The 14,170-nt window shown below is 43.7% G+C and overlaps 1 protein-coding gene across 1 annotated transcript in view; it reads right to left on the bottom strand.

Annotated features, from left to right (window-relative positions):
• Positions 1-14,170, bottom strand: part of LOC147668894 (tektin-4-like) — a 71,562-nt gene that overhangs the window by 11,786 nt on the left and 45,606 nt on the right. Inside the window, exon 4 of the mRNA XM_086948373.1 lies at positions 1,927-2,149. Coding sequence (XP_086804499.1) covers positions 1,927-2,149 — 223 coding nt within the window. The remainder of the gene's footprint in view (positions 1-1,926; positions 2,150-14,170) is intronic.

Here is a 14,170-nt window from a genome sequence, read left to right as displayed (position 1 = left end):
TATACGTCTTTAGGTCCCACATTTATTGCCATTCTTCATAGGTGGGAGTTGAGTATTTTGAGGTCTATATTATTGTATTTCCTGTGTGTGCATCTGTTGGTAGTGGTTGTTGCTCTCTTTGAAGTGTTATTCTTGATAGGCATGTTAATCCTAAAGTTAATGATGCAGTGATTGGTCCATATTACCAGGTAGTTGTTTGTCACTGTAGCCAGTCCCATGGGGGCAAATAAGATGCCCGGAGTGTGCCCAGTGGAGCGGGCTAGGCCCAAAACAATTTGTTAGAGGTTTACGGCCTCAAGTTTGGTTGTGAAGTTAAAGTCTTCCTTTCAAACCATATAGAGAGGGTCCCTAGAATGTATGGCTTGGGGAGGTTTAGATAAATTTTGGACACTGTATCTAGTAAGACTTCTTTACATTTTGCATTGCTGGGTGGTGGTCTATATATTAAGAAAAAGGAACAGGTGAGAGTTGGAGTGGGGTAACGTCTTATCAGCAAGTATTCACATGTGTTCATGGTGAGGTTTTGACGTATGTTATTTTTAGTGATTGTATAATGGTGCCTGCCAGCTCTCCTTCAAATTCGACAATATGATTTTTGTTGATAATGCCAAAGTCAGGTGGTATGGCTTTGTGGTATTTGAATGTGGAACTTTCACTAGGCCATTTTTCTGCAATGAGGGTGAGGCACAGGATGGTTACTGAGAGTCAATCAAATATGTTTAAGCAGTTTTTGCAAATGAATCTTTCAGTGAAGATTAGGCATTTTAGTTGTTGCATCTCTTTCCTCTTGATGTGATGGTGCTTTGCGGAGGTGTAATCCAGTAAAGAAGGAGCAGCAAAGGCACAGGAAAAACGGTGAGGTCGGTTATGGAAAGAATTTGTTTTTTAGCCAGAGGAGAAAAAGGGGGTAGGTTTGGGTTAGAGAATTCTGAGGTTTGAGAGGTGGGTGTTGTTAGGATTTTTTGTGGAGGTGCTGTAGCTGCAGCCTTATACGGTGGTTTAAATGTGGTGCGGAGGGATCTGAGAGTAAGCACGATCGGGTATGCTAGAGATCATTTGGTTGCAACTTCCCTTTATTTTTAATTTACGCCTGCCATGTGACCTTGTGTGTGTCAGTCGTTTGGGTTGTTGTCTTTCAGTTAGTGTACTGTTTTTAACCCCGTCTGTGCTCGCGTCGGCCGGTGCAAGCACTACCTGCTGGGTGCTGCGCACTGCCGTTGGCCGACGCAGCCCCGCCCACTCCATCGAACACCCGCACCGCGGCGGAATTGTTGCCACGATAAATGGATTAATAGGTTGAGTAGTTTAAATGTGGGTGGTTGGCTTCATTGAAGATGAAACTATGCGAGGCATGGGTACTGGATTGAGTTCTTTAAGTCCTTGCGCGAGTGTTGGTTATAAGATCTGGGGTCTTGTGGAGCTGCCAGTTGGTACATGCAGTTGCTGCTGGTAACAGAATGGTGAGATAGTGGCCTGGGAGTTATTTTCTCCATCTGGAATTGGATGTGGGCTGCTCGCGTGCTAATTTTCCGATTAGTTGTTGTTTGTGTAATGATAGCCAAGTTGGGCATAGTGGTTAGGTGTGATAGTCACCTGCAGCTCTATATTGGATATATTAACCAAGTGAGTGTATTTTAGGGTCAGCACCAGTGATCGATAGCATTTAGAGGTGGCAGTAGATATTGACTGTGTTGATGAGTGTTTGCTTACCTGAAGTTTGAAGATGGAGATCAGAGTTTCTGGCTCTAGGCCACTTCCAGGCCCTAAAAGTCACAAATGTGCAGCACCCTAAACCTGATCACCTGAATTTGGGAACTTGTGCATCAACTAGTTTCTAATGGTAGTTTAGTCTGAGTCATCGATCTATTGTTCTAATGCTAATAACTCCCCGGTCCTCCAGCCACTGAAATTTAAGATAACACTTGCCTTTGTCAACTGGTTTACAAATTTGTGCCTGGCATCTTCCAGCTCCTCAACACGCTTGGCAAAGGCCCTGTCCACGGCGGCGCACTGCTGTCGCAGGTCTTCCGCTATGTCTTGGAGAATGTTGTCGATTAGGGTCCGGAGATTAATGGAGGCCATCCTCTCATGCTCTGCCCTGCAGATGTTGTTGTGAGTAAAATCAGCCCAGGATTCTGGAGTAGAGGCACTGGATGAAAGGAAGAAGGCAGAGCAATTTACAACCTTGTGTGGCTGTGGACTGGTGTTTACCATCTATATCCGGTTTCACCATGAGAACATATCTCCTCCCTTGTATGAGTTGTAGGCTGCCAAGAGGGGTGAACCTAGGCTCCATTTGTTTAAGAAAAACTCTAATACCATTATCTGGTTGAAAAGTAGAGATCTTAGTTAAAACAAATCAGCCTGGATTCTTCCTTGTAGAGTTCGTTTCCTCCACCCTCTTTGTTTGGATACACGATGTCTCCCCTCCAGCCTTTCCCTGTATTTAAATGTAATAGCCTGCTCTAGGGGCTAGGATCCCCCATACATTTTGAAAACATCTGTATGGAACTGTATCAAATGGATTTTTCATGCATGTGTTTTTAAAGTGTGTAGAAATTCTGACCTCTTAGAAAAGGTTCACTGAAAATATTGGTCTGTGCCTCCCAAAGACATTCCTAAAAGGGGGCAAAGATTGTGCGTGGCAAGAGTGTGCCACCAGACTGTTCCAACCAGGGAGTATATTTCTGCTTGTAGATCAGTCAAGAAACAAACAGTTTGAAGTTTTTTTTTAAACAACACAAGTACGGTCTCAGCAATCATTCATCTTTTATCTTGACCGACCAAAATGATGCAAATTAGACGAGAAGCAAAAAAAAAAGGTTATTATAACACATTATTATATATATATGTGGATATAAACAAATAGAAGGGTTAAAAAATAAATATGGATTAATACAGATAGAAATGGTAAAAAATATATACCATAAAACCGAGAGCCTTGATTATGGGTATTGATGGAGACGAAGCAAGAATGCATACATCAAGTAGGGGCCTAAATCTTTGAATCACACGTAGGGCCAGATGTACGACCATTGGATTTAGCGCCTTGCAATTTGCGACAAATTGAGAGTCGCAAATGGCAAGGCGCTAAATGTAATGTACAACAGTGTCAGAGACACTGTTAGCAATTCCCAATGGGGTCGCAAAAAGCGAGGCTCATCAATATTCATGTGCCACTCGTAATTTGCGACCCCATTGGGAATGGCCATCCTCACAAGGATGGTGGTCTGCTGGGGTCAGCAGACCACCATGTCTGTGACTGCTTTTCAATAGAGCTGTTTCTTTTTTTAAATGCAGCCCGTTTTCCTAAAAGGAAAACGGGATGCATTTAAAAAAGAAAAAATTTAACGTTTTCGTTTAATGTTTTAAGGGCAGGTAGTATTAAGAAATATTTTCCCCTGCATTCCCAAAGGGGAAGGAGTAAACTGTGACTGTGTTGCGACCGCAATTGCGGTCACAAAAGAGTCATACATACCTGGAGGACCCACTATTAGGAATGGACGCCCCTTCCTAATAGCGACTCGCTATTCCTATTTTACGAGTTGCAAATAATTAGCGACTCGCAAAATGATAATAGTACATGGCCAACTCGATAAACGGTCGTACATCTGGCCCACAGTTACACACAATTACACCGTCATCACAGATGGAGTGTTTGCTCAGAACTTCACAATTTTCAGTCAGATTCCAAGCTGGAATCAAAGCCAGAACCCCAGGTTGACTCAGTCACCACACCAAATCTTCTTCCTTAGTTGGTCTAATCAAACATTCAAAATAAGGTTAAGCATTGAAAATGCTCCAAACGTTCACCTTCACAAATCCTTGTGAACACATATTCTTTTGCAATTTTGTCATAGGCATTATGCTCTGTTTCCCGTGCTGTCTGGTGAGTAGACTGAGTGCAAATTATTGTGGTATGTAGGTATTATACAGGGGTCGAACCTTAATTACATTGGCTGTCTCTTAAGGTTCAGGGTTGTCTATTTGCATATGAACTATGGACTAAAGTGTAACATGGTATATAACATAAATATAGTTTTTCTCCACAATGTAATGATTTATTAATAGTGACCTATCTCCAGTGTCCCCATCAGGGTGGAACAGAGAGCCCTACTTATAAAACATGCATGTCATGGTCCAGATGATGTGTGCATCTCTTTTGTACTGTGGTATTGCTATAAAAGAGTATACAAAGGGTTGCTGAATCTTCTTTTCAGTCATTGGCCCTTTAATCCTGCTGTCTTGAAATGGCTATGCCCTGCTGTGATAGAAAAGTGCCAATATTGCAAATTACAACTAGCAAAGCCAGTTTCTGTTTGTGATCTGCAGGTTAAATATCTTTAAACAAAATTGAGACACATGCCTAGGCTAAACTTGAACTTATCACACATTATCTTTTTGTCCTAATGAAAGAGGGTTGGCAAAGGTGCCAACTTTTAAATGTGTGCATGCTGCACCAGAAGTTCATTATGGTTAATAATATTGCCAGTTATGCTTATTAAGGGGCTGAAGCTGTGGAAAAAAATTGATTATATCTTTTTATGGTGAGCGTCAACAGCACAAGACACTGCTGCAGGATTTTATTGAGAGATGTTGGGATAACCAGAGGGAGGCCTGGGCATAGACCATGTATGTGGGAATGTGCGAGAAAGCCCAGGAGCCGGTTGCCCCCGTGCACTGAGATCCGGTAGCTCCAGCTGGTGGAAGACACCAGCACCACCAGCCAGCGAGGAACTCCTGTTTCTACACCTGAGCAGATGCCCACTGATCTCTCACTGGAAGATCGAAGGTATAGCTAGCAGTCTTGGGTAGTGCTAGGCCTTTTGTCTGCTGAGGGAACCATGATTGGAGCCAGAGGCTGCTGAAGGAAATCCCCCCCGCCTGGACCCTTGAGATTAACCTGCTCCCACTGGAAATTATAGGAAACTATAACTATACCTTTAACTATAACTTTACCTATAGGAAATTCTGTACTCCATGCCTATAGAAGTGCCTTCCTAGTGTGTTCTTGAGTGACTGCCACTTATTGCAGTTTTGCATCTCTACTTGTATCTTGTATGCTTATGTAACATGCACACTTGTCACTTTTTCCTCTTGTAACGTATTGTTTGGTACCTTTTACTGTATCTTGTTTGCTTTTGTTTCATGCACAATTGTCACTTTTTCCTCATGTAACGTAACGCCTGCTTTTGTAACATGCCCACTTGTAATTTTCTCCTTATGTAACGTTACTGTTCTTATTGTGAAGCGCTCTGACACCTTCGGGTAATGTCCATGCTATATAAAAACGCATGAAATAAATAAATAAATTTAAACTCAACACAGATCCATCCACTCAATTTAGGGTGTGCCTGCAGCCATCATGCCGGGAGAGGTTATAGCAGAAGGACTGGCAGCTGGATCAGCAGTGAATGACAGCATTGTGCATGATGTCCTGAGGACGCAGGGCATTGGTATGAGTTATATCCACTAACTGCAGTATTCAGAGTGACAGCAGCAGGAGCTGACAGTATATGATAGTAGCAGCACTTGCTTGCAATGGCAAGAGTGTGAGTTGCAGGGCGTTGCACCAATAAGACCTGCAGACACTAAAAGGAAGACCCGGTAACAGCAGCAAGGCTCCAGGTTATTACAATTTTTTTTTCGAAACAGCAGGGTCAATGTGACAGCTTCAGAAGTCAGACACATCTCCAACAGCATCTTAAGTACATGAGTGTGACTACACAACTACTGTCAGACTACCACTGCAGGGAGAGTGGCAGTAGCACTCACACCTTCAACAATAGGGAAACATCCTTTGCATCACTGTGTTTATATTGCGGGGATTACACCGCGATGCATTTAGAACGCTGGCATTACAACCTTCCATACTGTACGTAGACTGGTGTTGGAATAGTAAATCTTACTACTCCTAAGTCTGGTGGCCTCCTGCGCAAGTCGTTGTAACGACTTGTTATATAAAAACTGCAATGTTACATACCGCGATCATTTTGTTTGCGTTGTAACATCACATATTCTCAAAAATATACCAGTTTTATTGGATTTAGCACCTGCTCCAAAGAACTGTGTGTAAACTACATCCTCTGCCCTACAGCTTCTGTCTGCGATAAAGGTTTGCACTACAGCTGGCATGTTGTATCTGTTCTAAATGTATGTTGAGATTGCACTGCTACTACCTCCTGCGAGCAAAAGATGAATGTTTGGTGCTGTCGAGGAGTACCTGTTCTGTGAGGAAAGAAAGCTTGCCCTGTAGGGGCCGATATGTAGTAAAGCTTACATTGCGGCTGCCCAGCACATACATGTTTTATAAGAAAGCAAAGCGTGCACTGCTGATGTCTCATCGGTTGTTGCTGGCCTGTGAGAGAGGGACACGTGTCCACTGTTGCTCGTCTTCCACCTGTTCTGCCTGGAACCTTTCACAATTGTTGTTATTTTTATTTCTCCCCTGTTTGACAGCACCTTCTGCTGCCACGTGCACACTACCTTATATTTGTGCTAGGGATGCTGCCAATGTCATGATGGGCCTGTGGTATGCTTCAGTGATCCCTTTGAGAAATAATTTACCTTTACAGAAGCTAAAGAAAATTGATTTGTCAGTGTTTATTTTTAGACATGATCTTAATAAAAGACTGAACTAAACAAAAGATACGAAATGCTTGATGTCCCATGTAAAACAGAGATTTAAAAGTGATTATACCACCTTCTACAGTTCCAAACCATGGCTGCCAAGTGGCTATGTTATGTGTGCAACACTTCACCACCACCCATTGCTTGGTTTGTTAAAAAAAAATAAACGTAAGTAATGTTTTCAAAAATATTTCTTTGTAATCGCACAATCCACAACCAGCAGTGGATTCGACTATCCACAAGGTGACAGTGAGACATCTGGTGAAGAACAGAGCAAAAGTAATAGGCAAAATGTGCAGAAAAGTTAGTCGTAGTATCACTGCTAGCTGCTTGTTCACACATCGCTCACTCTGCCATCTCTCGTTTCGCACACTAAGTTACCTGTTTCCCATCTTAGTCACATTCACCTCTCATTTAGGTTTCCTCTTTCTTCCTTTCATGTTCCCTCACAAGTTCTCTCTCTTCTGTCACTATTCTCTATCTCCTCTCTCTGTCTCCTCTCTCTGTCTCTCTTTCTCCCCAATGTATTTCCTTAGTCCTTTCTCACTCTCATCCTCTCCCCCACCTTTTCCTCCATACTCCCTGTCAGAGACAGGTTATGTCAGAGACAAACCTGGGTGAGAGGCCTGGTGAACTCCCACAGCTAAGAAGCGGGTAATTGGTATCTCAGTCCCCACACAATTTCAGATTTTACATTGTAGTTATGAACATTGAAAGAGCTAAACTATGCTTTTTGAACTGGCTCAAAACAATCTATGAATCAAGACGACTCATGCAGTGCGTGGGCGGAGCTCGATGTATACAGGGATTCTGCTCTCGTTCAGTGCCAGATGTAGGTAAATAGCATTTACCGATTCGAAAATACCAAATTTTACCGATTCTGTATTTTCGAATCGGTAAATGCTATGTAGCTAATTATTCGGTAAAAATTACTGAATCATTAAGATTCGGTATTTACCGAATCGGTATTTACCGATTCGGTAATTGCCAGTCATTCCTTTGGGCCTGGAGGCCCATAGGAATGAATGGCAATTACCGAATCGGTAAATACCGATTTGGTAAAAGGGGGAAAACATTGAAGGGTGGCAGGGAGTCACTTTGACACCCTGTTGCACCCCTCAATTGTGTATGGGTGCACATGTGGCACACATACATGCCCTAAGGGCATGTATGTCGGCAACTTGGCACTGAAGCAATTTGCATAAAATTGCTTTTTTGAGGGTTTTCGTTATTTACCACCAACTTGTAGTTGGTGGTAAATAACGAATCATAACATGGGATAAGCACTAATTTAAGTGCTCCCTACATTAGGAATTCGGTAATTTACCGAATCGGTATTTAAGAATTCGGTAATTTACCGATTCCTTAAACTACAGATTCGGTAAATTACAATAGATTGAATGTATCATTTCCCTATGTACTAAATTGTGGTCCACCTGGGCTTTTGTTTTAAAACTACCAGGAAGATACCATTTAAATTTGTTTGCCAGGAAATCCGGGCCCAGTCCATGGAGTCCCTTAAAGGCAATACCGAGGGTCTTGAATTCTATCCTTTTTTTTACCAGTATCCAGTGCAAGGAGGGTAAGGAATATGCTACCTACTGATGTTTCGGGATATCAAGTAGCAGACGGGCTTCTGCATTTTGTAGGACCTGCATTTTATTGAGAAAGTGTGAGCGTATTTTGAGGAACAGCCCGTTGCAATAGTCCAGTCTGGACAATATGAGCGCAGTCACCACCGCTTTCTGGAGCTCTCGTGGAATAAGAGGAAGGCTCTTTCAGGTGGTTGAATCATAAAAAGGAGGCAATTGCATTAATTTGCCCCTCAAAGGATAGTTTAGACTCAAAAAGAACTCCAAGGTTTTTCACTTTATTGACAGGAGTGGGAGCTTCGCCCATTTCCTGTGGCCATCAGTTTGGTTGCCAGAAAGAGGTATCCTTTCCAGAAAGAAGCACCTCGGTTTTCCCTGCGTTCAGTTTGAGTCAGTTTTGGGCCATGCACTGTCCGACTTTGCGCAGACACTCGTGAAATCTTAATGTAGTGTCCGTGTGGTCTCCAGAAAAGGATGCCACGATTTTTGTGTCATATGGGTATACGACACTGTTTTGAAGCCAAAGGATTTTATGAGCAGGCTATTAGACTGTGCGCAATACGGCTTTAGAAGTCAACACAGAACCGAGTTGGCCCTAATCAATGTGTCTGAAGGAATCAGAGAGATTCTGGATAAAGGCGGGAAGTCAGCGCTGATCCTATTAGACCTCTCGGCGGCCTTCGACACGGTTGACCATAACCGGCTTGTCAATCGCCTTTTCTCCATGGGGGTCAGGGACAGACTCTGGCCCTTCTAAAGTCTTTTCTCACTGACAGAGAACATCGGGTGGAGCTTGACGGGCACAGCTCATCCTGGTTCACCTTGTCTTGTAGGGTGCCACAGGGCTCCACATTGAGCCCAACACTCTTCAACTTATATGTTACCCCCCATAACATATAAGTTGAAGAGTGTTGGGCTCAATGTGGAGCCCTGTGGCACCCTACAAGACAGGGTGAACCAGGATGAGCTGTGGCCTTCAAGCTCCACCTGTTGTTCTCTGTCAGTGAGAAAAGACTTTAGAAGGGCCAGAGTCTTGTCCCTGACCCCCATGGAGAAAAGGCGATGGACAAGCCGGTTATGGTCAACTGTGTCGAAGGCCGCCGAGAGGTCCAATAGGATCAGCGCTGACTTCCAGTGTTTATCCAGAATCTCTCTGATTCCTTCAGACACATTGATTAGGGCCAACTCGGTGCTGGGTTGACTTCTAAAGCCGTATTGCGCACAGTCTAATAGCTTGTTGTCCTCCAGAAACTTGGTGAGTTCTGTATTCATGGCCTGCTCAACAATCTTAGTAGGCAGGGGAAGACGAGAAATAGGCTTCTAGCTGTTCGCATCTTAAAAATCCAAGTTTATATTTTTTCCATCAACGGAAGAATGGATGCCTTCTTTTAAGCAGTAGGGAAGTACCCAGCAGAAAATATTTGAATGAAGATCCCAGTAAGGAAAAGGGCCATAGGCTCTGTGGCCAGGTGGAGGATTTTGGGGTGCAAGGGTTCCAGGGTGATCCTGATCTCATCTGACCAAGCATATTTATATCCTGCATTACCGAGATGCTACTGAAGTTATGATTGTGTCACCTGAGAGGCCAACCTCACAAAAGATCTCAGTCTTGAAAATTAAGGGACTGTAAGATAGCACTCCTCCTGCTCCCTGAGCTGAGGCAACAGAGTCTGCAACTGCTTTAATTTTTGCCTGAAAGAAAGATGCTAACTGATTACAGTAATCTTGATTTACTCCAGTATTTTTCTGGGCAGGAAGTTTACTTAATTTCTGTACCGTTGAAAAGAGTTCTTTGGAGGAGTTGAGAGAAGCTCTTATTTTGGAAAATAAATATTGTTTCTTATTAGTTAACATTTTTTACTTTATTTATTTATTTATTTAGTGTATTTTGGTATCACGCGCAGCTACCCCAACGGGGTGTCCCAGCGCTCCTGTGTGACTACATGCGGCCTAAGATGGTTATTTGAGGCAGAGGTCGATCAGCAGAACAGGTAAGTTTTAAGGGCTCTCCGGAAAGGTTGTTCATCCTTGATCAACCGGATGGCGTTAGGAAGTTTATTCCAGAGGGCCGCAGTCAACACTAGGAAAGTTTTCCCACCTGGGCGGGTTTTCCTAAATCTGGGAACAGTAAGGAGGTTTTTTGATGAGGAGTCCTGATGTTATTATAAGGAATCAAGCAAGTGGACAGATAGGCAGAGCCTTTGCCTTGCATGGCCCGATGAGCTAATACCAGAGCTTTGAATTCTGCCCTTTTGTGCAGTGGTAACCAGTGAAGTTCACGACCGTGGGGAGCAATGTGCTCACGTAAGGGGATACCGGCAACGAGTCGCACCGCCGCATTCTGTACCGTCTGGAGGCGATGACAGAGCCCTACAGACAGACCAGAATAAAGGCCATTGGCGTAGTCCAGGTGCGAAGTAATTAACGCCTGCACTATGATCTTCCTGGTGTTACTGGGCAGAAAATGAATGAACTTTTTTATCATTCTGATCTTGGCTAGACATGCAGCGGAGACTGTATGAACTTGATGATGAAAAGTGAGGTTGGAGTCCCATCTAACTCCAAGATTTTATAACCTACAAGGGCTTTTTTATATATGAGCTTGTCGTTTATTTCGTAGTGTGAGCGCCACTTCCTTTCCAGCCTTCGACATACTTGCTTCTGTTGTCTCAGGCTTTTGTCAAACCGGAGGGGGATTTCCTTTTAATGGTTACAGATTTAAAGGGCACTATGGAGTCAAGATTTTTTGTGATCCAATTATGATACGTTTTTGTGGCCTCATCCAAGTCTGAGGGCAGACCTGGTCTAGAGAGGTTCAAATGTTGCGTAAGGCATTCAGGAGTAATTTGTATGCCAAGAACGTTTGACAACTGCGAATGGAGAGGGAGATCCCGCCTCTGCTCCTAGTTCCACCACAGCAAAATGATCAGACCAGGTTAGAGGGACAATAGAGGAGAGTTTGAGAAAAGGATACCATCTAACTGTGAAAAGAAAATCAGCTTAATCTGTAAATGAGCTCTGTTCTACAAGAGGGATCCGTTCATGACAGAGTCCCACTCTCTCTGCATGCAGAGGAACAAATGTTATCTGTGAGGGAACTCATGTATGTCTTCTAGGTATTCAGGGTATATCTAGAAGAGCAAACAAATTCAGCTTTGAGTTTCTCCACTTAATCAAGCAAGCACCGAAATGTGGTTCTCGATTCCAGGCAGCCCGAACCTTTGATCGCTATGTTACGCAGCAACACTCTAGATACACCATGCCTTAGGTGAGCTCTCCTAGTCAAGTACTAAGTAGGGACCCTAGTTAAATTCAGGGGGGGGGGGGGGGGGGGTAAAATCACATTTTCAAGGGGTTGGTACTTTAAGGGCCAGGAAGTTGGTAAGCATGATTTTGAGAGATTTCAGACAGACAATATTATTTATGTGTCTTTTGGAAAATAAATTAGGCACAAGAATGTTTAATTCTCAAAACTGAGTTTGGTGGTCAGGCTACATCATTGCTTTGATGCTGGGGTGGGGAATGTGGTTGTTTTAGTATGTTCACACATATGTCATCCCCACTCAATCTCTATGATCCCTCACCAATGTCAAATGTAAACTCTTGTCTCTGGTACTAATCTTGAGCTTTAAATTCCCCTCTTCAGGCAGACATTCAAAAGAGGGGAGGCAATTGGACTGTGACTCAGAAGAAGAAGGTGCATTAAAAGACACTAATACATTTGCCGGTTTGTAATTGGCATAGGATAGTAGAATGCCGGGGCAGCACCTGCTGACTGCACAAGTGGGTGAACTTGAGAGACAGCAAGGTCCAGAGATTGCACACCTAGGAAATGTTTCAATTGAGCCTTTGAAATGTGTCTGTGTGTTGGATCTAGAGTTGGCCGCCCTATCACCATGTTTTCCAGCCACCAACTTCCACTTGTAGACTGTAGGCTGAATAAGTAAACCGCACACGGGCAGTGTTGTCTGGGGCCCACCATGCTGCTGCAACAGAAAGCTTTGGTGGGTGCTGTGCCCACTGCTGTTGATGCACAGGGACATGCTGATCCTCTCTGTCAGTCTATTACATGTTCTGCTACCAAATAAGAAGGGCAGGGCGCACACGCGAGGTGGCTTGTGAGACATCAGCACCTATCAATCTGAGGCATTGCACAGTGGAATATTACACCCCATGTGTGTCCTTAATGTGGTGCACATGTCCTACTCTACCTAAAATGAGGTAGAGGAGCACAATGACGGGCGGCTCTCCTCCGCTGCCTTTGTACCGACTATTAGAGTAAAATGCATGACTGTGAAAGTAACTGTGTGACATGACGTTATTGTTAAGCCATCACTCCGACGCAAATACTGCCTGATAGGCTATGGCAGGCCTTCCTTCTTGGATAGAACAGGCACTAGGAACATTATACACTGCCTGAGGGGCCATCTTCTAAAAGCCCATGCCTGCACAGATCTGGTGCGGTTATATGATTATACAACGCTAACCAGTACCACGCATGGCATTACCACGTGAATTTTACTTCGCAAGTGGCTTTAGCACGCAGCATTTTTGAACGCAGGATTATTCTACGGAAAAAAACATCTACGAAACATTTTACGTCCCTTAGGCACATATGTCATTTCATTGTACATAATGATAGTGATAGGCTAAAATATATGTGTATATTATTATTAGCGTTAGTAGGCTATATCCAGGGAAATGAGGCATGGAGAGGGGTCAGTCTACAGAAGGAAAGGAGAGAAACACTTCATACTTTTAAGTCAGGGTAATTTTTAAGAACAACATTTTGTTTTCTTACCTGACACCTGCACGCCTTTCATCAGCAGCCCTTACTTCCACCAACCACAGAAACAAGTGTCAACACACGTCTAAGAAAATTAAAAAAGGACTTCTATAATGACGGACACGCTACGCTACGACGTTGTGGAGGCTCTTTCATTGATGACAGGAGCACAGAAGACCTTTTTTTGTAAGTTTTCTTCTTTTTTTATTTCTGCTCGTTTTTTGGGGGGGGGGGGAGACCCCCTCAGCCCCCCCCCCAAGCCCCCTCTTTTTTATTGGACCTTTAACTCACATTCCATTATTACGTATTTCGTAGTAAAGGAATGCATGGTAAAGGTAATAGTGGTAACCACGCATGCGTTGTAAAGCATGCATGGTTACTGCATTCATGGAAACGGCCGCGTTGTAGTGGCTGTTTCCCATCTGGTGCCACCTACCATCAATCAACGAGACACAGCAACTGCTGCCCAGACCCCTATTTGCCAATATCACTTTGTTATATCCTGCTCTTGTAAATGCAAAGCTATTTTACCACCAGTAGAATGCTGCTGTGATGATGCTGGTCAGAATGTTGGGAATCTGTCAGAGAAGTCACAGTTGAGTGGGCTCAGCAGCATGCTGGCTGCTCCAGGCGGGGTTTGTACTACGCATCTTTGTATCCTGTAACTTTCCTGAATAAATCCTCCTGAAACTCATCACGTCTACCTGGACTTCGTTACTACACACTTTCACACTCCAAACACCAGATTTACTAAGGACTTGCGTTGCCATGCGTGACGCATGTCCTTTAGTGGGATTCACTAAGCCACACAAAGCCACCTTGCGCGGCTCTGTGTGGTTTAGTAAATCCAAAGTAACACATTCCATGGGTGGCATGTGGGCATTCCCACGCATCGCCCATGGATTTCGACACAACGCCAGATTTACAAAGGTCTGTAAACCGGGATTGCGCAAAAGTGGTGCGCCTTCCTGACCTAGGCCTAACGAGGAGAAATATCTTCATTTTTCCTCGGTACTTCCTCTTTGTAGGTGTGTTGCAGCACACCTACAAAGGGGAAATGCCTTTAAACCAAGGATTGTTTTTGTGCAGTGAGGTAATCTTTCTTGCACAAAAACAATCTGGTCTGTAATGCAGGTACTCTACACCCTAGCACAGGAGTGAC

This window comes from Lissotriton vulgaris, unplaced genomic scaffold (assembly GCF_964263255.1).
Source record: "Lissotriton vulgaris unplaced genomic scaffold, aLisVul1.2 SCAFFOLD_1641, whole genome shotgun sequence".
Lineage (NCBI taxonomy): Eukaryota > Metazoa > Chordata > Amphibia > Caudata > Salamandridae > Lissotriton > Lissotriton vulgaris.
Note: the sequence above shows the minus strand (reverse complement) of the source record. Positions and strands in the feature narration are given on the sequence as shown.